Source organism: Macrotis lagotis, chromosome 4 (assembly GCF_037893015.1).
Source record: "Macrotis lagotis isolate mMagLag1 chromosome 4, bilby.v1.9.chrom.fasta, whole genome shotgun sequence".
Classification (NCBI taxonomy): Eukaryota; Metazoa; Chordata; class Mammalia; order Peramelemorphia; family Peramelidae; genus Macrotis; species Macrotis lagotis.
In genome coordinates, this window is record NC_133661.1 from 202,434,382 (window position 1) to 202,457,331 (window position 22,950).

A 22,950-nucleotide genomic window follows, 5' to 3' on the forward strand; every position below is an offset into this window, starting at 1 on the left:
CTTCTTTTTTTTTTTTTTATGTTTTTGCAAGGCAAATGGGGTTAAGTGGCTTGCTCAAGGCCACACAGCTAGGTAATTATTAAGTGTCTGAGACCAGATTTGAACCCAGGTATTCCTGACTCCAAGGCCGGTGCTTTATCTGCTATGCCACCTAGCCACCCCGTGTCATCTACTTCTAAAGTAGATGATTCTCTCATGCAATTTCCCTCAGCACTTGGAGTTTCCTTGCCCAGGAACAGTCTATAACCCCAGTGACCTGCTCACCCTGGAATGTTCCTCCATAAGGTTCCTCCCTCTCCCAATAACCCTCACCCCTGCTCTGCTCAGTCCTTCCCTTTTTAATTCCCCCTTGGTCTGTTTTCCACTATTAGAATGTAGAGACTATCTTTTTTGCCTATATTGCCAGTGTTTAACATAGTGTCACGGCCATAGTAATCACTTATTAAATGCTCCCCCCCCCACTTCCTTCTTTCCCGCTCTAAAATAATGAATCAAGAGCTAAAGACCCACTGGCAGCTTGATAAATATGTGTGTTTTAAAAAGAACCCAGCAAAGACTGGAACAAACCAAACTATCTAAATTGGGAAAGTACAATTATTCCTGGAGGTTAATGGACAGCTTTGCAAATGATCTTTTCCAGTCCACTGATTTCATAGTTCAAGCAAATGCATTGTTTCCTTCCAATGTGGAAACCACAGAGGGTTTACATTCAGAACTGTTATACAAAGACCTGATTTCAAAGAATTTCCATGTGTTCTGTGGGAGTGAGACTAGCTGAAAAGCCAAGGCAGCATTTCTGAAATGCCAGCAGAAAGATATGCTTATCTTTTGTGTATTGATTTTGTGCTTTTTCTCTCCCCTTCCTTTCTTTGTCCCTGGATGCTTCCCTTATCCTGTCAATCCTTCCCATATTCTTGCCCCATGGTTTCTGTAACAGTTGCTTTGACTGTCTTAGTTAACTGCCTCTATGAAGTGGAAGAGAACATGTACAGGTACTAAGAGGCCTCTGAGTTCTAGTTATTACCTGATTATTATTTTTAATCAAATAGACATATACATATATTATCTGAATATATAGGCATATATATATATATATATAATTGAGCTAAACTAAATCCTCTACTGGCCATGTTCTAATATTCACCTATGGTTATATTTTTATTTAGGCTAGTGATTCTCAAAGCATGTTCTAAGTGCTCTTGGGGATCTCCAAGGCCCTTTCAGGGAGTCCACAGGGTCAAAACCATTATCACAATAATGCTAAAATACCATTGCCAGGTCTATATCCCAAAGACATCAAAAAAAAAAAAAAAAGGAAAAGAACCTATTTGTACAAAAATATTTTTAGCAACTCTTTTTGTGGTGGCTAAGAATTAGAAATCGAAGAGATGCCCATCAATTGAGGAATGGCTAAACAAGCTGTGGTATATAAGGTAAAAGAATGTTAATTTATTATAAGAAATGACAAGCAGATTGATTTCAGGAAAACCTAGAAAGATTTACACTACCTATTACATAGTAAAATGAATATAGAACCAAGACAACATTGTACACAGTAGCAGTAATATTGTATCATGAAGAACCGTGAATACCTAACTATTCTCAGAAATGCAATAATCCAAGACAATTTTAAAGGACTAAATGATGAAGTATGCTATCTGCCTCCAGAAAAGGAGCTGATTGGGGGCGGCTAGGTGGTGCAGTGGATAAAGCACCGGCCCTGGAGTCAGGAGTACTTGGGTTCAAATCCCGTCTCAGACACTTAATAATTACCTAGCTGTGTGGCCTTGGGCAAGCCACTTAACCCCACTTGCCTTGCAAAAAAAAAAGGAGCTGATTTAGTTTGAATCCAAACTTGAAGTATGCTATTTTTCACTTTTTTTCTTTCATTTTTTACTTATGAGTCTTCTTGCATAGAATAACTAATATGGAAAAGTTTTTCATAATTGCATGTATGTTGCATGTATGATCTATATCTGATTGTTTGCCCTCACAGGGTAAGGGGATGGGAGGGAGGGATAGAATTTGGAATTTAAAAACTCTAAAGAAAAAAGTTAAAAAACTGAAAAATAATAATGCTAAGATAATAAAATAATGCTAATATAGTAAATATCAGCAGATAGAACCCTCATAAACAAAAGTTCTTTTGGGAAAACCTCAGTAATTTAAGAGTATAAATGGTCCCAAGATCAAAAAGTTTGAGAAATGCCATGTTGAGGCGATGGCATCTCTAGTATGCTTTTTAAAAAGCACATAGCAAATACATTTTTGAAGATTCTACAGTGTTTCTCTAAATGATTTGCCAGAGGTTGTTTTAGTGCTAGTCAAATGGAATTTCTATATTCAAGACTTTCTTAGTCTGGAAAATTAAATCCATTTTTTTTTCCTGAGACTTAAATGGTTCTCTATCATTCAAGGAATTTCCAGGGACCTCCAAGAATTATAGAGTTTATTATCTTACAGGTGGAACTGTGTAAAATCTAACTCTATTGAGTTAGACACTATTGACACACCATTAAGTTCCATCATTTTCCAGAAATTAAAACTCACAGAATTGGTATGGTTGTAATTTTGAACTAAAAAACAAGAAACTCAGAGAGATTCCTTTGCCTGCCTATGGTGTAGCAATTATATGAATGGTATTTCTACCTGGAAAAAAAGAAAAGGAAGCTTTCTTGCTCTGATACTAGCTTGCTTTCTACTATGTTCTGTACTTTTCCTATGAAGATCAAAATCTAGTAATCTATTAAAACAACAAACAAGAAGTGGTCATGCACTTTAGGTGCATAAGTTTTATTTGAGATAGGAGCTAATATTAAGTGCATCTGTTTATGGAATTCTAGGGTGAATTAATAATGACCTCTGAATCTATTTCTTAACATTAATCCATCACTTCCCTGTTAGTTTCTTGGGGTTTTTTGAATCTTAAGGCTTTCTACAAAGATTGTTAGTGGCTTTATTTATGGAATGATGAAATCAAACAGTAGAAAGAACTCAGGAAGCACTCATACTCTTCTGCCTTTATCTTATAAAGTGAGAAAGAAATACATAAAATTATATTTGATAAATAATGTAATAAGGGAAAGTGAATAATTATAATTAAAAAAAACATTCACCTCTGCTGATACGTTGCTTCTCTCCAGAAAGAATTCCTGGGCTGTCAATGATGCTGATGCTCTTCAGAACTTGGTTAGGAAGCTGGGAACACATGAACCTAAAGAGAATTAAAATAACAATGGAATTAAAATAATACCTGAAATATACCAACTAGTCAGTTGTGTGATCTTAGGTATTAAGTCACTTAATTACTCTAGACCATAATTTCCACATCTGTAAAACAAGGGGGTGAGTTCAAATTTCCAAAGATGATTTTTAGAAAATGGAAATTATCAGTGTTGGAGGGGTCATGGAAAAAACAGGATGACTAATATATTGTCAGTAAATCTGTAAATTGATCCAACTCTCCTGGGAAACAATTTGCTTTATTAGAAAAAAGGACTAAATTGTTGACAGGGCAATTCCACTAATAGACAATTCCATAAGAAGATCAATGACAGAAAAAAAGTCCTATATAGAACAAAATATTCATAGCAGCACTTGGTGGTAGCAAAAATGTAGAAACAAAATGATCCTATTGATTGGGTAAAGGTTGGTCAAACTGTGGCACACAATGAAATAGAATACTATTGCATTATAATAAATACTGAATATGAGGAATTCAGAAATATAAAATGACTTGTATGAAGTAATGCAGAGCCAAGAAAGCAGAATCAAAAGAACACATACAACATAAACAATGAACAAAACTAAGCATCAATCAAAAGAAAAAAGGAAATAAGTATTTATTACACACTTAGAACTAATGCCCAGGCACTTTATGAATATTACCTCATAAAATCCTCACAATCCTGGAAGGCAGAGAGAAAGTGACTCACCCTTATTTGGGGTCATACAAAAAGTGTCTGAGACTAGATTTGAACTTAGGACTTCTTGAGATCAGTTCCCAGGCTCTAATCAGTGCCTCTCTTAGCTAGTTTCCTATTCCCTAGCATATCTATCATCATCACTTTTTTACTACATTATCCGAGAATATCATAGCTGTACTTTATTTACATTGACCTATGATCAAAACAAATGAGAACACTACAAAATGTATAAAAGAATGAGGGAAATTGAACCACGTCAGCCAAAGCTCACCGAGGTAAATCACAGAAGCCAGTGATGACAATACTATGCTTCACAATTATGAAGTCTTTTTTAGACCCTTAAAAACATTCTCATGAATGATAAATCCAGGTCCAGCTTTTGTATTCACTATAACTTAAGTTGTACAAGTCATTTCTGCATACAAATGCAGAAAGTCACTATATCCTCGGACCTCAAGGTCTTTTTAGAAGCTGAAGTACTTGATCTACAAGCTGCCATCACTAAGCCCTATGATTGTTTTTTTAACGTGATTTTATTTTACTTTTTTCAATTACATAAAAAGATAGTTTTCAACATTCATCTTTTTGTGAGTTTTCGAGTTACAACTTTTTCTATCTCCCCCCCTTCCCTCGTCTCCCTCTCCCCATGACAGCAAGTAATCTGTTAATAGGTTATACCTGAACAATTGTGTTTAACATATCTCCATATTGTCATGTTGTGAAAGAAGAAACAGAACTAAAAGGGGGGGGGGAACCATGATAATGAAAAAACAATAAAAGACAAGTTTTAAAAATTGCAAACAGTAAACTTTGGTCTGCATTCAGACTCTACAGTTTTTTCTGTGGATGTGGATTAAGTCCTACGATTCTAGTAAGAAAAGAAAGAGGTAAATTTCAGTTTTCGAGACTAATATACACAAAAAAAACCGGTCAAGTGACATTTATGAGTCTTTTCATAAAGTGAAAAATACTTAACAATTAAAGTAAGGATATGCTAATACAAAATCATTAATACTGTGTGAAAGACAGTATAGTCTATTGGCTAGGGACCCTGGATGATGGGTTCAAGTCTCATCTCTGTCATACTGATTGTGAAACTGAGCCAGTCACATTCTCAATGCCCCTGACAACTCTCTAAAACAGTAAGATGCAGGTTCTGATGTAAAAGTGTGAAATAGGAATTCTTTTTTTTTTTAAGATTTTATTTATTTTGAGTTTTACAACTTTCCCCCTAATCTTACTTCCCTCTGCCCACCCCCCACAGAAGGCAATTTGCTAGTCCTTTCATTGTTGGAATAGGAATTCTTGACACTAATAAAATTACAGGATCACATCAAAGCAAAACAAAACAAAAAACCTGCTAAAGTAACACTGATTTTTCTGATTGTCCCAACAATCTCTTCCAGTCACTTAGGCATGACATGAATTATAAATAGGATTGTGACCTCTTTCTTTTTGAATCTCTCAAGAAGCTTTGGCCTCTACTATATGTATTTTTCTTATTCTCCAATAAAATTAGCAACTACTTGAGGGGAGAAACTGTATTTTATTTAATCTTTGTATCCAAAGTATTTAACGCATTGCACAGAGTTGCTTAACAAATGTCTGCTTTGAAATGGAAGTTTGACTGCATATTTTGAAATTTGAATCATCTCTGCCTCATTATGGTTAATATACACTTGACTGAATCTCTAAAATGACACTTATGCATTCAAATGTAAACATAAACATATATTCTAAAGCTGGATACAAGTGGTTTTAAAATTATCTGCAATTTGATGTTATATATACCAATCCTCCCCTGCTAATATGGATAATTAAAGGTTGGTAAGAGTTTCTTCCAAGGCCAGAATCTAAACTTTTTTTGTGTTAAGGACTTCTTTGGTAGTCTGAAGTCTATAGAACCTTTCTCTGAATATTTTATATTTTTCCCTTTAGAAAATATTTAATATTTTATTTTCCCCAGCAATATATCAAATCAATTTTTAACATTCACTTTTAAAACTTTGAGTTCCAAATCCTCCCCCTTCCTCCTACTCCCAACTCACATTGAGAAAGCAAGCAATTTGATTTAGGTTATAAATGTGTAGTCATAAAAATATTTCCATAACAGGCATATTATAAAAGAAAACATGGGTAAATCCCCCCCTAACAAAAAAGATACTTCAAGAAAAGTATGCTTCAATCTATATTCAGACACCATCAGTTTTTTCTCTGGGGATAGATAGCATTCTTGATCATAAATCCTTCAGAGTTTTCTTGGGACACAGTATTTCTGAGAAATGCTAAATTATTCACTGCTGATCATTCTATAATATTGCTGATACTTTGTAGACAGTAGATTTTACTTTGCCCCCTAGCCATCCCAGTGTTTATATTCTTAGAAGATCATTTTTAAGTCATCCTTTTTTCCCCCTTTTCCTATAGTTAGCCTGACACAGGACTAAAACAGTACTCAATGACTTCCTTTTTCTTAGTGAAAGAATATTGGGGGGGGGGGGGGCAGATAGGTGGTGCAGTAGATGGAACACGGGCCCTGGAGTCAGGAGGGCCTGAGTTCAAATCCAGCCTTAGACACTTAATAATTAGCTAGCTGTGTGGCCTTGGGCAAGCCACTTAACCCTATTTGCCTTGCAAAAACCCTAAAAAAAAAAAAGAAAAAAAAGAAATACCTAAATCTCTTGAATTTAAGTGAGGCAGAACTGTGCAAAGTCAGCAGCTTCACTTTCTCCTCTAGTGAGTCTTTTTCAAGTTTTTCTGAGAGCATCCTGCTCATTATTTCTTATAGCAGCAAAACATCCCATCATAATCACATCTCACAATTTTTCAGACATTCTCCGACTAATGAGTATCCCTTCAATTTCTCTGAATATTTTTAAATGTATAAGCCCCAGTTAAGATCATCAGCCAGACAGACACATTTAGTATGTCCACTGTAACACATGATGGATGTATTGAATTATAAAATAATATTAATATATAATTAAATATGAATAATAGTACTATATTAATACTTAAAATAAATGATAATGTAAATTATAATTTGGTATTTGTAAATACCCAAGTGGATACCTTTGGACCAGAAGTAAATAGCTATATAAACAGATGAACCTGAACTTACTTCCAAATGACCAATCGGAGTACAGACACAACACATGAATAACGTATACACTTGATAATGTGTGGTGGAAAGAAAGCCCCACCTCTAATCATCACTAAGGATAAGAAAGATAAGATTGTATGTGTTTTAGGCATTTAAGTTCTTGAAATTGAAAAGGCCTGTTTCACATAAGCAGTTACAAGGAAGTGGTTCCATTTAATGTTGCCACTTGTTTTGCTAGGTGGCCAAGGAAGTATGCTACTCTGGGATTCAGATTTTTTATTTTTAATAATAGTTATACTCAAGTACTACACAGTCTTTACAGGTCAATTCTCATAGGAGACACCATAGCACACTAATATTTTAAAATATTTTCTAGCTTTTCTATTAAATTTTGCCTGCCATATTACTAGGGAGGGGAGTTGAGATGATTTACAAAACATTAATAATTTTTTCTTTCACAGAAGCCAAAATATACTTGTATCAACACCTACTAAGGACTTAATATGTATCAGATATTGATACTTAATATGTATCAGTGCTGCTATCACTGTGTGTGTTATGTATTCACAAAATAAAAATTTCCATATTGCATGTACACAATAACCTCAGGATACATCAAGCTTCGAACTAAACAAAAAATAGGTATTTATTGAAGAGAAACATTGCATGTATTTCCCTGACTCCTGTGATTTGATGACTTTAATGTTCAGTGTACTATGTATGACTCCTTACTACCTATAATATAATACTGAATTATGAGTTAAAAGTTTACTAAAGGTTGTCTCACAGTCAGTCAACCTTCCCCATCTGCATCTCTCTCAGATGCTCTGTTTCACCAAAACCCCTGCACAGGAGCAGCATATTGTCCACACAAATTTGCTTTTTCTCTAACTTCCCCTGTATTGGTTTTGATTCTCTACATCTGCCCTCACATGGCCTCATGAGTCAAAGCATAAGGCATGTAATCAGCCATAGACATAAGGAATTGAAGCTTTGGTAGTGCTTATATTTTTTTTTAAGCTTTTGCAAGGCAATGGGGTTAAGTCGCTTGCCCAAGGCCACACAGCTAGGTAATTATTAAGTGTCTGGGGCGGGATTTGAACTCAAGTACTCCTGACTGACTCCAGGGCCGGTACTCTATACACTGTGCCACCTAGCCACCCCACTGCTTATATTCTTAGATCATTTTTAAGTCATCCTTTTTTCCCCCTTTTCCTATAGTTAGCCCGACACAGGCCTAAAACAGTACTCAATGAATTCCTTTTTCTTAGTAAAGAATACGGGGGGGGGGGGCAGCAGATAGGTGGCACAGTGGATGGAACACCGGCCCTGGAGTTCGGAGGGCCTGAGTTCAAATCCAGCCCCAGACACTTAATAATTACCTAGCTGTGTGGCCTTGGGCAAGCCACTTAACCCTATTTGCCTTGCAAAAAACTTAAAGAAAAAAAAAGAAAGAAAAAAAGAAAGAATACCTAAATCTCTTGAATTTAAGTGAGGCAGAACTGTGCAAAGTCCAGCAGCTTCACTTTCTCCTCTAGCATTTGAGTCCAATGGTAAGACATAGGTCAGGACAACTGGAGATGGCCCCATATACAGTGGGGAGACATTGGCCTTTTTCATAGACAATTTTGACCATAACAGAAACAATTGCTATACTCACCACGCTAGAGACATGAAGAACTTCCTTGCAGAGAGAATAGATCAAATAATGATTCAGGCAGGAATGACTATCTTCAGACTCTTATTGCAATAAATAAGTCATTTAGCAACCATTTGCACATGGAAATCAATGATTAAATTGAAAATGGAATAGGAAAAAATCATCACGGATACTTTGTGAAGCCTAATCTGCAATAAGTTATGATTTGGATGAAGAATTCATGGGTTAAAAATCACTGACAGCGGGTTGCCAATGTACTACAAGCAGGCTACAAGGACAAGAAGTGCTCATTTAAGAAGAGTTTGATTGCTAAACATGAGAGATTGCAATCAATGGTTCAACAGGAAATAGAGTTGCAAGAAATTCAAGCCAGAATCTAGGGTTCGGAGAGGTACGTTGATATTCCAGAAGAAGATGACATGACTGTAATTGAATAAAATGTAGATTTTTGTACATGAATAAATGAATAAATGTAGGTACATGGAAAAAAAAAGACAACTCTGGAAAATAAACTCTATTGCATCTTTTGGAACAAAAATCAATATAAAACCTGGCTTAATTTTGGGGAAATGTGGTAGAAAATAAAGGTGTAATTCTTTTTTTGCTTTAAAAAAATACCATTAGGCTTTTCTCGATCTGCCAGCCAAGATACCCAAAGGGAAGAAGGCCAAGGGGAAGAAGGTGGCTCCAGCCCCTTGCTGTTGTGAAGAAGCAGGAGGTCAAGAAAGTGGTCAATCTTTTATTTGAGAAGCAGTCCAAGAACTTTGGTATTGGTCAGGACATTCAGCCTAAAAGGGACCTGACAAATCGAGTCAGACTGCAGCATCAGAGGTCCATCCTTTATAAGTGTTTGAAAGTGCCACCAGCAATTAACCAGTTCACTCAAGCTTTGGATCGCCAGCTTCTTAAACTGGCTCACAAGTACAGATCCGAGACAAAGCAAAAGAAGAAGCAAAGGCTACTTACTGGCTTGGGCTGAACAAAAAGCTGCTGGCAAAGGAGATGTCCCCACTAAGACATCACCTGTCCTCAGAGCAGGTGTTAACACTGTTACTACTCTGGTAGAAAACAAAAAGGCACAGTTGGTAGTGATTACACATGACTTGGACCCCACTGAGCTAGTGGTCTTCCTTCCTGCTTTGTGCTGAAAAATGGGGGTTCCCTACTGTATTATCAAAGGTAAATCCAGACTTGGTTGCTTAGTTCACAGAAAGCCTGCACAAGCATCGCCTTCACACAAGTTAATCCTGAAGATAAAGGAGCCCTGGCAAAGCTGGTAGAAGCCATCAAAACCAATTACAATGATAGATATGATGAGATCTGTCATCACTGGGGTGGCAATATTCTGGGTCCAAAATCAGTAGCTCATATTGCCAAGCTGGAAAAACCAAAGGCTAAGGAACTTGCAACCAAATTGGGTTAAATGTATGTTTTTCCCCCTACTTAAAAATAAAAATTTAAACAAAATGGAAAAAAACCCATTAGAACAAAAAGGGAAAGATAAGAAAAATCACTTATTTCTCAGGAGAATTCTTCTTAGAATTCTCTCTTACTATCTTAAAACTTTTGACTTCAATCTATTTATTCTAATAAGAATGTGATATACATATAAATGCAGAAAACCTATAATGACCTTCCTTTTCTTTGTATTTGAAATAGCTGATGTATATGCCAGTGGGCAGAAATTTCAAAAACTTGCTTAAAACTCAATTTTTTTTCCCATTTAGTGGCTATTACTCAGAAGGTAAATATGCCCAGAATGTGAGATGAGGAATGACTGCATCAGACTCTACCAGTATATGTATAGCTAAGCAAAACCACTGCATAATATAACTGATGTAAGCATGAACAGGCAGCTTGGAACATGAAATACAAATGTTAGCAAAAAAAAATAGCTTTCTCACATAGATCTCAAAGGGTTTCACATGTATTCTTTCATTTATCTTAAAATCATTCCTAGGAGGGCATAAAGGAGAGGATCATAGGGTCCCAATGACAGCCAGGATATCCTTTAGAAATCATTTAGTCCAACGGTCTCATTTTGCAGTTGAGGGAAATTGGGGCCTGGAAAGGTGATGTGAAATGCTCAAAGATAACAACACAAGTAGTAAGTCACAATGCAGGGATTCAAATTCTGAACTTTCTATCATACTATGCTGCCTTTCATAAAGGATTACATCTATTCCTCCAGCTAGAGAAATGCAAGAAGGGAGTAACTAAATAGTATGTAGTTTGAAGACTATGACACAGATCTCCTAAAAGCAAATTTAAAATTCAATTTTCACTAGAATAAAGAACAAAGATTTTGAAAGCTAGCAGTTAAGACAAGAAGCTCAATCCACTTAAGAAAATTTACTCATTTCTACTTTTAAAAGAAGTCTGTTTAACAAACATTAGTACTGAACAGAGAACAGACTTGCTAGAACAAAATAAATATGGACTGCTAAAAATATCCTCTGCTAACTGGTTCTTTAAATGCACACAACAACTTGATTTATTCCTTAGCTGATTCATACCTTAGATTTGGGGGAGGAATAAAGTGCTGGGATGTACCTGAGGGAATGGGAGGGTCAAGCAACAAATCAACAGAACAGTAATCTGCTCAGTCTAATACTACCCTACTTTCTGAAGAAATGTTTGCCCCTTGCTGGAAAAATAGCAGGAGTGGAAACTATTCTAGGAGACCTAGTATTACCACAATATTGACAAACTTTCTCCAGAAAGGAATGACAGTAGTACCACATTATAAATTTCCAGAACCTCTTCAGGGTTCTGAGTGGAGTTAGAAATGTACCATTGGAAACTGTACATTCAATTCCTGCTAAACAAAATTACAGTACTGTGCTGGCACTATTCCAGGAGAGATGCAACAGGCAAGAAAAAGAGAAGGGGAGGAGTATGGAAATCAAGAACAAACAGGGAACTGGCTGAAGGTTCAGTGCCACATAATCACAGAAAATTAGTCAATATCTAAGCCAACTTATTTTAAAGCTTGAGTGATGTATTTTTTTCACATAACAATCATTTCTCCATAAACCTGCTCCTCCTCTTTGAATGCTTCTTTGTGTTGAAGGTACTGTCCGCCCCTGTGTTCTGAGGACATTTTGGGGTTGCTGAAAGGAGAAGGAAAAGAACAGTTGTGTGTGAAGTACTGATAAAATCTGCTTGAGAAGAAACACAGCCTCTGATAAAAGTCCTCAAGGAGAGACAGACTGTTTTGAGAACCTAACCCTTGTCTGGGAAACCAAGATCTTAGACTATACTACAAAGTACTTATCATCAAAATGATTCGGTACTGATTAAAAAAAATAGGTCCATCAGTGGAACAAATCAGTACAATATGTAAAATCCAACAAACCTAGTAAGCTAGTGTGGTTAGAATTTACTATGTCACAAAAGTTGATGGTAAAAACTGAAAAGCAAGCTGGCAGACATTAATTAGATTCAGATGAACACCTCACAGATTCTATCAAAATTAACTTCCGATGAATATTCATGACTAAGATATGGAAGGTTACATATTAAACAAATTTGAGGAACAAGGAAGAAAATTCTTATAAAAATAGAGAGTCACAAAAAAAAAAACCCAAAGCAGTAAAAATCAGAAGCGAAAATTAGATGGAAGAAATCTTTACCAACATTCTCTGATAAAAGTCTCACTTCAGAAATATATATGGAAGTGATTCAAATTTATAATAAGAGTCACTCCCAAAATGATAAATGGCACAGGGACATGATCAATCCTTTTATAATCTTCTCATGATTCCTAACTAGCTCTATTCTTTAAAATTCTGAAAACAGTTGTGTACAAAAAAGCCAATAAGCTGCTTTCAAACAGACATGATCAGGTATTTCATATCAGTTCAATAAAGAAATCTGAGTTATCCAAACTATAAAAACAATTAGAAAAAATTAAAACATCTTTGAGATTCTACCTCATATCTTTATGATTATGATTAACAAAAATGTTTAAAAAAACAAAAATAACATGTTTGGAGGGACTAGGGGAAAACAAGCAAATAAATGTATAGCTGGTAGAACTATGAATTGTTTCAATCATTATGGAAAACAATTTGTACCTATGACCCAAAAGTCACTAAACTGTGCATACTCTTTGATCCAGCAAAACCACTACCATTATGCTTCAAAGAAATCGAAGAAAGAAGAAAAGGACTGATATGAATTACAAAAAAAATTTTCTAATGGCAAAGAATTGGGAATGCCTATCAGTTAAATATCTGGATTAAAAAAAAGAAAAGAAAACCCTTGTAATAAATATGCATAGTCAAACAAGATAAAATCCTGCCCTGCCCATGTCTAAAAATATAGGTTGTTCTGTATCTTGAATCCAGTAGCACAGTTCACTATCATTTCTGGAATCCTAGAAAGTCACTGAAGGAATTAGAGCTCTTAAGTCTTTCAGGGTTGTTTGTTTTTACAATATTACCACTAAACAAATTGATCTCTTGGTTCTATTCACTTTATTCTGCCTCAGTTTGTATGTCTTCCAAGGTTTCTCTGAAATTAACTCGAATCACTTCCTATGGTGCAATAATATTCTATTATATTAATATGTCATAATTGTATCTCTCATAGGAAATTGTATTTTTTTGAGTTGCACATCATAATGTAGACATGACACTAAGCACAAATATGCCCTGATTTGAGACATTAGAAGCCAGCTAATGATGGGTAGATGGAGATACAGAAAAAAGAAAACGAAAAATAGCAAGAGTCATAAGAAGCTGGTAAACAGAAGACAAAGGAGACTATGAGAGAAGCTGATTACAGAATACTAAAGCCAACTAGAGGTAATACGGCTGATAGGCAGGTTTTGCAGAAGATGTAAAGAATTGTTGGATTGGAGTGTGCTATAGCTGGCAGAAGCCAAAGAGCTGATTGAGTTTAGTGTCAGCTACTACCTGAGAAGAGGAAACCTTTCAGAAGTAGCTGTGTTGTCTTTTTTGTCTCTCTGTTTTGAGAAAGTGAAAATCCTCAGAGCCCATCGAGAAGAGCACTGAATTAACCAGACAAATTTCAGTCCTAAAGAAATTGCTTTTCACCAAAATAGAATACTGACCTACTTTGTTAAAAGAACATAACACTTCCTCAGGCCCCTGTCATGGGAGGCTACGTGCAAAAAGAATTTAACATTGTTTCAGCATCTGAAGAGCAGAGGTAACTTTGCCTAGCAAGAGAGTTCTGTGAACCAGTGAAAAATAAGGAGTAAAATGTTTTTGCAGGTAATATGCAGATTGTTCCCTAAAGATATCAAGGCCTAATATAACCAGAAAGGACAATGATCAACGTTGGAAAGGATGTGAGAAATCTGGGACGCTAATATTGTTGGTTTGTTTTAACACTGAGCTATGAATTCATCCAGCCCTTTCTGGAATTTGGAATTATGCCCAAAGGGCATACCCTTTGATCCAGCAATACCACTACTGAATCTATACACTGAAGAGATCATGAAAAAGGGCAGAAACATCACTTGTAGAAAATATTCACAGTAGCCCTGTTTGTGGTGGCAAAGAATTGGAAATCAAGTAAATGTCCTTCAATTGGGGAATGGCTTAGCAAACTATGGTATATATATGACATGGAACACCACTGTTCTATTAGAAACCAGGAGGGATGGGAATTCAGAGAAGCCTGGAAGGATTTGCATGAACTAATGCTGAGGGAGAGGAGAACCAAAACACTGTACACTCTAACAGCTACATGGGGGTGATGATCAACTTTAATGGACCTGCAAAAGGAAGAAGATAATTATCATCTGACCTTCTGGTTTAGATTGGTTCATTACAGTTAATTAATCAGAGTTCGGCTGTCTTTCAGCAATGTTTTCATTTATACTACCATAGTCATCATGTACACTGATGGATCTTGAACAATTCAGTCAACATTTCCTAACATATTTTGGCCACAGAAGACACTTACTTTTGAAATATGGTCATCAGAACCCATAAATATTTGAGAATGGGTAAATGTGGAGGTATGAAATATCCCTAGGATAAAAACAAATTTAGGAACTAATATAACAAAATAGAGGCAAATTAACTTATTTTCATACAAAAAACTGCTGCATATATGACTACTCTTAATATATATATATATATACACAATTTCATATTTAATATTTTAGAGGCAATATAAAAATTTAGCTTTTGTAGAACACAGTTTGAGATATATGGAGTTAGGTAATTCTATGTTATAGAACTACTGCAACTTTATTAACTAATAAATTAACTGATAAAGATTTCTTTTCAAATATGTGTATTTAACCTTACCCTTTTGCATCAGGTCAGAAGGCACCAAGAAGTTTGGCTTCCACATCATACAATGACTTCAGTCAAGAAACAATAATTGTTTCAACAAAAAGACTGACCTAAATATTTCCTACTGAAAACTTCTCTCTAATATCTTCACAAAAACTAGGACAGAAAAACTCACAAATACAGAAAAAAGCAGAAACAGTAAATGCACCTTTATAAGAACACAGTGAAATGAATTTACAGCTAATAAAAGACCATGGAAACATAGGTTAAAAAGCATTTGAAAACTAAATAATCTAGTCCCAAAGAAAGAGGCAAAGAACAAATCATAGAAACAATCAATAATTTCATTAAAGATAATGGCAACAATTAGACAACAAACCAAAATTTATGGGATGCAGTCAAAGCAGTATTTGGGGGGAAATATCCTTTTTGTTTTTGTTTTTGCAAGGCAATGGGGTTAACTGACTTGCCCAAAGTAACACAGCTAAGTAATTAAGTGTCTGAGGCTGGATTTGAACTCAGGTCCTCTTGACTCCATTGGATAGAGCACCAGCCCTGGAGTCAGGAGCGCCTGAGTTCAGATTCAACCTCAGACACTTAATAATTGACTAGCTGTGTGATCTTGGGCAAGTCATTTAATCTCACTGCCTTAAATAAATAAAATTTTAAAAAAGAAATAAAGCAGTGGATCAGTGAATAAATGAGACAAATAAAGTGAAAGATTCAAGTTTTGAGGGCAAAAACTCACTATTTGACAAAAATTGCTGGGAAACTAGAAAGCAGTTTGGGAAAAAATCAGAATAGACCAATATCTCACACTATATACCAAAATAAGGTCAAAATGGCAATATGCTTGAGGCATAAAGGATGACAACATTTAGGGGAGCATGGAAAATTTCACTGGTCAGATCTAAAGGAAGAGTTTATGACCAAACAAGAGATGTAGAGGATCATAGAAAGCAAAATGGATAATTTTGATTACATAAAATAAAAAATTTCTACACAAGTAAAACCACTGCAGTCAAAATTTGAAGGAAAGCAGAAAACTTAGGGAAGATTTTTATAGTAAATTTTCCTGATAAATATCTCATTTCTCAAATATACATGAAATTGAGTCAAATTTATAAAAATAAGAGCCATCCTCCATCTGCTAAATAGTTAAAATATGTAAATAATCAGTTTTTAGAAGAAACCAAAGCTTTCTGTAATAATAATATGAAAAAGTGAACTAAATCACTACTGATTAGAGAAACACAAATTCAAACAATTCTAAGATACCACCTCACACCTATAAAACTGACTAACCTGACAGAAAAAGAAAATGATAAATATTGGATGTGGAATGTAGGAAAATTGGGACGGCAATGGATTGTTGGTAGACTTATGAAATGATCCAATTAATATGGAGAACAACTTGGAAATATGCTATAAAACTGCATGCCCTTTAATCCAGGAATGGGTTTGTATCACAAAGAGATTTTTTAAAAACTAAAAAAACCGACCTATAGGTACAAAGATATTTAAAGCAGCTCTTTATATGATGGCAAAGAATTAGAAATCAAAGGGATGCTCATCAGTTGGGGAATGGGATGGATACTACTGTGCTATAAAAAATGATAAGCAAAATGATTTCAGAAAAAACTGGGAAGAACTCAATAAGTAGCCAAAATGTGCATTATTGATTTAATAATTTCATTTCCAAAGACCACAATAATTGTTTCCTGAGATGGTGATAAGTAGGACATTTTGTTAAAACTACAAAAGATGTAGGATACAGAATCATACTCAAAGTTTTAAACAGTACAATATTTACAAAATAGGCCATTACATGAGTTCCAAATTCTCGTGATAGATCTGAAAAGACTTTATGAAGAAAACATTACAAAATATTAACTTAGAAAGCTCTTACAAATGTTAAAAAAAATTAGGGGTAGTAACTGGTCCACAAGAATAATTGAGCACATTAAAAATCTATCAAAATTTCTTTATTTATTGCTTTTGAGTCTTCAAAAAGGCAGTATTTGCATCCAGATGATAGTGGAGTTCAACTTTCTTTGTTTTTAATAAAGATATCTGGTTCTTTTTCTGGCAGGTCAGAGTTCCTTTGGAAATTTAGAAAGGTTTAACCAAAATATTTCTACCTTTTGCCAATAAATACTTTCTACTTATTGTTGTATTTTTGGTTTACATATTTCATAAACTCATGTTTCAAAGTGAAGTGAACAGAACCAGGAGAACATTGCCCATAGTAATATTGCAGGATTGATCAAATGTTAAAGACTTAGCTACTCTCTTCAATACAATTTCCCAAGATAATTCTAAAGAACTCATGATGAAAAATGCTATCCACCTCTAGGAAAAGGATCTGATGAATTCTAAGCACAGATTAAAGAATTTTTTGTTTCTTGCTTTTTAATTTATTTTTGCAGCATGGCTAAATTGGAAATATTTTACATGATTTCCTATGTATAATAAATATTTTATTTCTTGCCTTCACAAAGGATGGGGAAGAGGTGGAAGGAGGGAGAGAATTTAGAACTCAATTTTTTTAAATGAAGAAAGGAAGGTAAAAAAAGAAGAAAAGGAAGGAATGAAGAAGACAGAATCACTCTAGCGATAACTTAAAGAATTGTTAGGTTGCAAACTTGAAGAAGGCACAAAACAAATCTTATTTAAACTTTATAACACTCTTCAGAGTCTAACCCAGAGTTTAATTCATGTTTACTGAATTGTTAACTGGAATAGAAATTTGATGTTTCATATTAAATGAGATAATTTCTACAAATTACTTTTAGGCCTAAATAAGTTTTTACTTTTGCATACCTAAACTATCTTTTAAGGACTCTAATTTTATGCAATTATGAATGTCTCCTTTCACAAGGTTTAAATTTTTTAAAAAAACTTGTGCAAATAGGTGAAAGAAGTGGTTTAAAACAAGATATGGTTCTCAGGATATCATTTCCCCATTCCAAGGAAAGTTTATTGATAATATTATCTAACATTTAGAAAGCAATTGATATTTTACAATGGACTTTCCCACACAAGTTAGGTAGGTGGATAGAAAAACTGGACCTGGAGTTAGGAAGATTTAAGTTCGAATCTAATTTTAGACACTTAACCATTGACTGTGGACATGTAGTTTAATTGCTGCCTGCCTCAGTTTTTTTCAACTGTAAAAAAACAGGGATAATAGTAGCATCTACCTCTCAGGATTATTGTAAGGATGAAATGAGATAATATTTGTAAGATACTTTGTAAACCTTAAAGAGCTCTAAAATGTGAGTTACCATTATTATCTGATCCTCAGGACAACATTGTATTTTGAGGATTCTTCGAAGGGGAAGTGGCAATAGCCTCACTTTACAGAGCAGCAAAGGCTGAGAAAGACAGTGACTTGCTCATATAAAGTCCCACAATAAGTGGGATCATTATATTCAGCTCCCTCCTGTGCCCTGTCCATATATGCTCCTTCTAACTACTCTTATGAATGAGACAGTTCATATGAGTTATCAGTATCTTTTTCCCATGCAGGAATACAAACAGTTCAACATCATTAAGTTCCTCAAAGTTAGTTCTTCCCATCCACCCTCTCTAGGGTTCACCTGAGTCCTGTACTTGAAGATCAAACTTTTCTGTTCAGCTCTGGTTGTTTCAATAGGAAAGTTGAAAGTCCCCTGTTTTCACTGAAAGTCCATCTTTTTCCTTGAAAGAGGATGTTCAGTTTTGCTGGGTAGTTGATTCTCAGTTGCATTCCAAGCTCTTTTGCCTTCCAGAATATCATATTCCAAGCCCTCTGAGTCCTTAAGGTAGATGCTGCCAGATTCTGTGTAATCCTGACTATAGTCATGGTAGTTGAATTGTTTGATTCTGGCAGCTTTTAGTATTTTCTCTTTGACTTGGGAGTTTTGTGATTTGGCTATAATAATCCTGGAAATTTTTCTTTTGGGATCTCTTTCAGGAGCAATGAATTCCCTCAATTTCTATTTTACCCTCTGCTTTTAGGATCTCGGGGCAATTTTGCTGTATCATTTCTTGAAAAATGAAGTCTAGGGCTCTTTTCCTGGTTGTGACTTTCAGGCACTCCAATAATTTTTAAATTATCTCTCCTGGATCTCTTTTTGAGGTCAGTTGTTTTTCCAATGAGCTATTTCACATTTTTCTTCTAATTTGGGGGGGGTTGGTATAGTTTTATTTCTTCCTGATTTCTTACAAAGTCATCAGCTTCCTTTAGTTCCATTCTATGTTTGAAGGAGTTATTTTCTGCAGAGAGCTTTTTTATCTCCTTTTCCAGCTGGCCAATTCTGCTTTTTAAGGCATTCTTCTTCTCGTTTGCCTTTTGTATTGCTTTTTCCATTTGACCTAAACTGGTTTTTAATATTTCTTCAGTATTTTTTTGTATTTCTTTAACTAAGCTGTTGACTTAATTTTCATGATTTATCTGCATCTCTCTCATTTCTCCTCCCAATTTTTCCTCTACCTTCCTTGTTTTTGTTTTTTAGTTTTTTGCAAGGCAAATGGGGTTAAGTGGCTTGCCCAAGGCCACACAGCTAGGTAATTATTAAGTGTCTGAGACCGGATTTGAACCCAGGTACTCCTGACTCCAAGGCTGGTACTTTATCCACTACGCCACCTAGCCGCCCCCTTAATTGTTTTTCAAAGTCTTTTTTGAGCTCATCCAAAGCCTGAGCCCATTTTCTAAATTCTCTTGGAGGTTTTGGCTACAGAAGATTCAACTTTGTCATCTTCTAAGTATATATTTTGGCCCTCCATGGGATCAAAGTAATTTTCTATGGTCAGATTCTTCTTTTTCTGTTGTTTGCTCATTTCCTCGGCCTATGACTGATTTGTCACACTTCCAAGGCTTTGGGGACAATTCACAGGGCCCTTAATTCCTCCAAGGTCTTATGAGAGGCTCTGTCTGCTCTCTTGCTTGTGCTCTGGGATGTGATGACCACTGTGCTCTCCTCTGCCCTGAAGCTATGAGGAGAGTCCTTGCTTGGCTACAGTAGTATGGGAGCCCAAACTGCAACTTGGATCTGAGTGTGGACAGACAGCAGAGTCCTTCCCCAGGGAGAGCGGAGAGACCTCTACAGTCTCCCCCGACCCCCTTAACATCTATGGGCTCTGGAAATGCTGGGAGGCTCCACTGTTTCCCATTGCAGGTTCTCGCTTCCGAGCTGCTCTGAGGCCAGTGCTCTACTGTGGTGCAGCAGAGTTCTCTCACCACCCCTTCCAGCTGTTCCAAGTGATCCCTGGGCCAAGAGGTCTGGAAACCACCCCCTTCTGCCATGGCCTGGCCTGGCTACTTGTGCTGTGGCTGCAGCTCTTTCCAACCCCCAATGCCACTGAAACAGACCTTTCCTGTGGAACTACTAAGTTGTCTTGGACTGGGAAATTATATCACTCAGTTTTTCTGTGGGTTCTCTAAATTTTGGCTAGAGTCATAATTTGATGGCTTTTGGAGTTTTTTGGGGAACGAGTTTCTGGGAATTCCTGCCTTCATGCTACCATCTTGATCCCACCCCTACATCCTTCCTATTCTCAAAAAAGATGTCTAACTGATGAATTAAAAAGGACTAAACTATTGCAGTCAACAGAGAAAGGGGATAGTGAAGAGGAAAAAAACCCTGGAAAAATTTCAGTATCATAATGAGGACAAACTACAAATGGAAAAAGTTGCTATGTCACTATGCCTTCATGTTCACATATGGACTAAAATATGCCAGAACCTCACTATAACTGCCCTCAGCATTCAGGCTTGCAACTAGAGTGAAGTGTCATCTGATTTAATCTTTTCAGATTTCAGTAACTAATGCCTTTGGATGGACTCCAAGACAGACTTGCCTTATGCTGAATTTCATTATAAAGCAAGTGTAGGATGGTGTTGTATGGTTTCAATGCAGAAAATAGAAACACCTTACCCATATTATCATGATTCTTTTCTGAAGCTATTAAAATTTCTTTTGTTGTAGAAGTACTGGATTCCCACAAACCTGTTCCTGTTTCCCAGAAACGCATGGCAAAAAAACTTTCCTTTTTCTTTTGGAAGTAAACCTGAAGAGCACACACGTGTGTGTGTGTGTGTGTGTGTGTGTGTGTATACATATATATATGTATATAAATATATATATATATATATAGACATGAAGGTATATACTCATGTTTATACCTAGATATAGGTAGAGGAGCATATGTATATATATTTGTGGGTGTGGGTGTTTCTATAGTTAGCTGGTACTTTCTTTCAAGACCTGTTCAGGATCACTCTGATCTAAGAGCAATCTCACGCAGATTATTCTTAGGATGATGCACAAACTTCAGTTACAAGGATAAGGGAGATCTGCCCCTTGGGATGACTGCTTGTTACCTAAAGTGAGAAGTAACTATAATGACCATTTATCAACAAAGTATGGAAGGATGGGATGGTATAGGAACTAACACAGTATTCAGGTTGGTTAATGTCTCTCAATGTACTCTGACCCACTTGTGTTTTTTCCTGCGGTACCAGAAAAATCAGGAGGTTGTATTGTATATTTGACCTGCCCGGAATATGCTTCCCAGATGGCTACCCACAAATTTACCTCTGAGAGAGATCAACTTTGTCTAATACTCTTTGATAAATCCTGTTAAAAGAATATAAATACCAATCATCTAAGAAGTATTTATGAAGTACCTACTATGTACAATGTGCCAGAGATACAATACAAAACAGAAATAGTCATACAACATGTGTGAGTGATAGAATTTGGACCCAGGTCTTTCTGACTCAAATCCAGCACTTTAACACAAACTATGATTCCTTTAGAAACACCACTGTTAAGTATAATTTATCCTATATCTTGAACATAGGAAGTATTTAGCAAATGTCTGTTAAGTTGAAACTGCTGAGTTATACTTATTTATTTTAAAATTTCTTTTTTATGCTAAACTTGCTGTACATCAAGAGATGTAAAATTTCTTTACACAAAGAATAGAAAAAAGAGGTTTATAAAGACAACACCAATATCTATTAGCAACCACACACACACACACACACACACACACACACACACATATTTTATCATATAGTTCTAATACTGCTATTTGTTTCCTTATGAACTACCTCTTTGTATATTTAAAACAAAAAAAGAACTTTTTCTTTTTTAATTGTTATTATCCATACTCTTCCTCCCATAACTGTGTCTCCCCTCCCTCCATCACTCCCCACAAAAAATCACATTTATAACAAAAAAGTACAGTTAAGCAAAACAAACTGTACAATGGTTTATGAAAACTCTCTAAAGCATTAGTGAACTCCACAGACACCATGTAAACCCCGATATTCTCTTGTGCAATTGAACCAGATTAAAATATAATTAAAATATAATTGGGAAACATTTAACAAAATAGAGAAAAATACAATATAATATGGATAATATCACATCTTAAAACCAAGTCAATATGTGGCTTTCAGGAACCCTTACAAGATTAATGATCCTATTTGATTTGATACCATTGCTCTAAACTCCTCACCTCTCAGCTAATGGGGTGGGGGGGGGGAGAATGCTTCACCCATTCATCCTGTGAATTCATGATTTTTGCAAGTTTATTTTATAGCCTGGTACTTTCAATTAATTTTTGACTGAATATTGTTCCCTTAGTAAAGCATTATGTCATCTATAAAAGTGATCATTCTTCTTACTCTTGACCTATTCCTTCAATTTTTTTCTTTTTTTTTATACTTTATTTCAATAAATAGTATTTCTAGGGGGCGGCTAGGTAGTGGATAAAACACTGGCCTTGGAGTCAGGAGTACCTGGGTTCAAATCTGGTCTCAGACACTTAATAATTACCTAGCTGTGTGGCCTTGGGCAAGCCACTTAACCCCATTTGCCTTGCAAAAAACCTAAAAATAAATAAACAAATAAATAGTATTTCTAAAACTATATTAAATAAAAATAATTATATGAACATTCTTGTTCTGCCCTTAATCTTATTGGAAAA

At 35.5% G+C, this 22,950-nt stretch overlaps 1 protein-coding gene and 1 pseudogene across 1 annotated transcript in view; one reads left to right on the top strand and one right to left on the bottom strand.

The window, feature by feature from the left end:
• Nucleotides 1–22,950, bottom strand: part of EHD4 (EH domain containing 4) — a 107,301-nt gene that overhangs the window by 56,473 nt on the left and 27,878 nt on the right. Inside the window, exon 3 of the mRNA XM_074235166.1 lies at nt 3,117–3,214. Coding sequence (XP_074091267.1) covers nt 3,117–3,214 — 98 coding nt within the window. The remainder of the gene's footprint in view (nt 1–3,116; nt 3,215–22,950) is intronic.
• On the top strand, nt 4,163–10,112 carry LOC141520485 (large ribosomal subunit protein eL8 pseudogene; annotated as a pseudogene).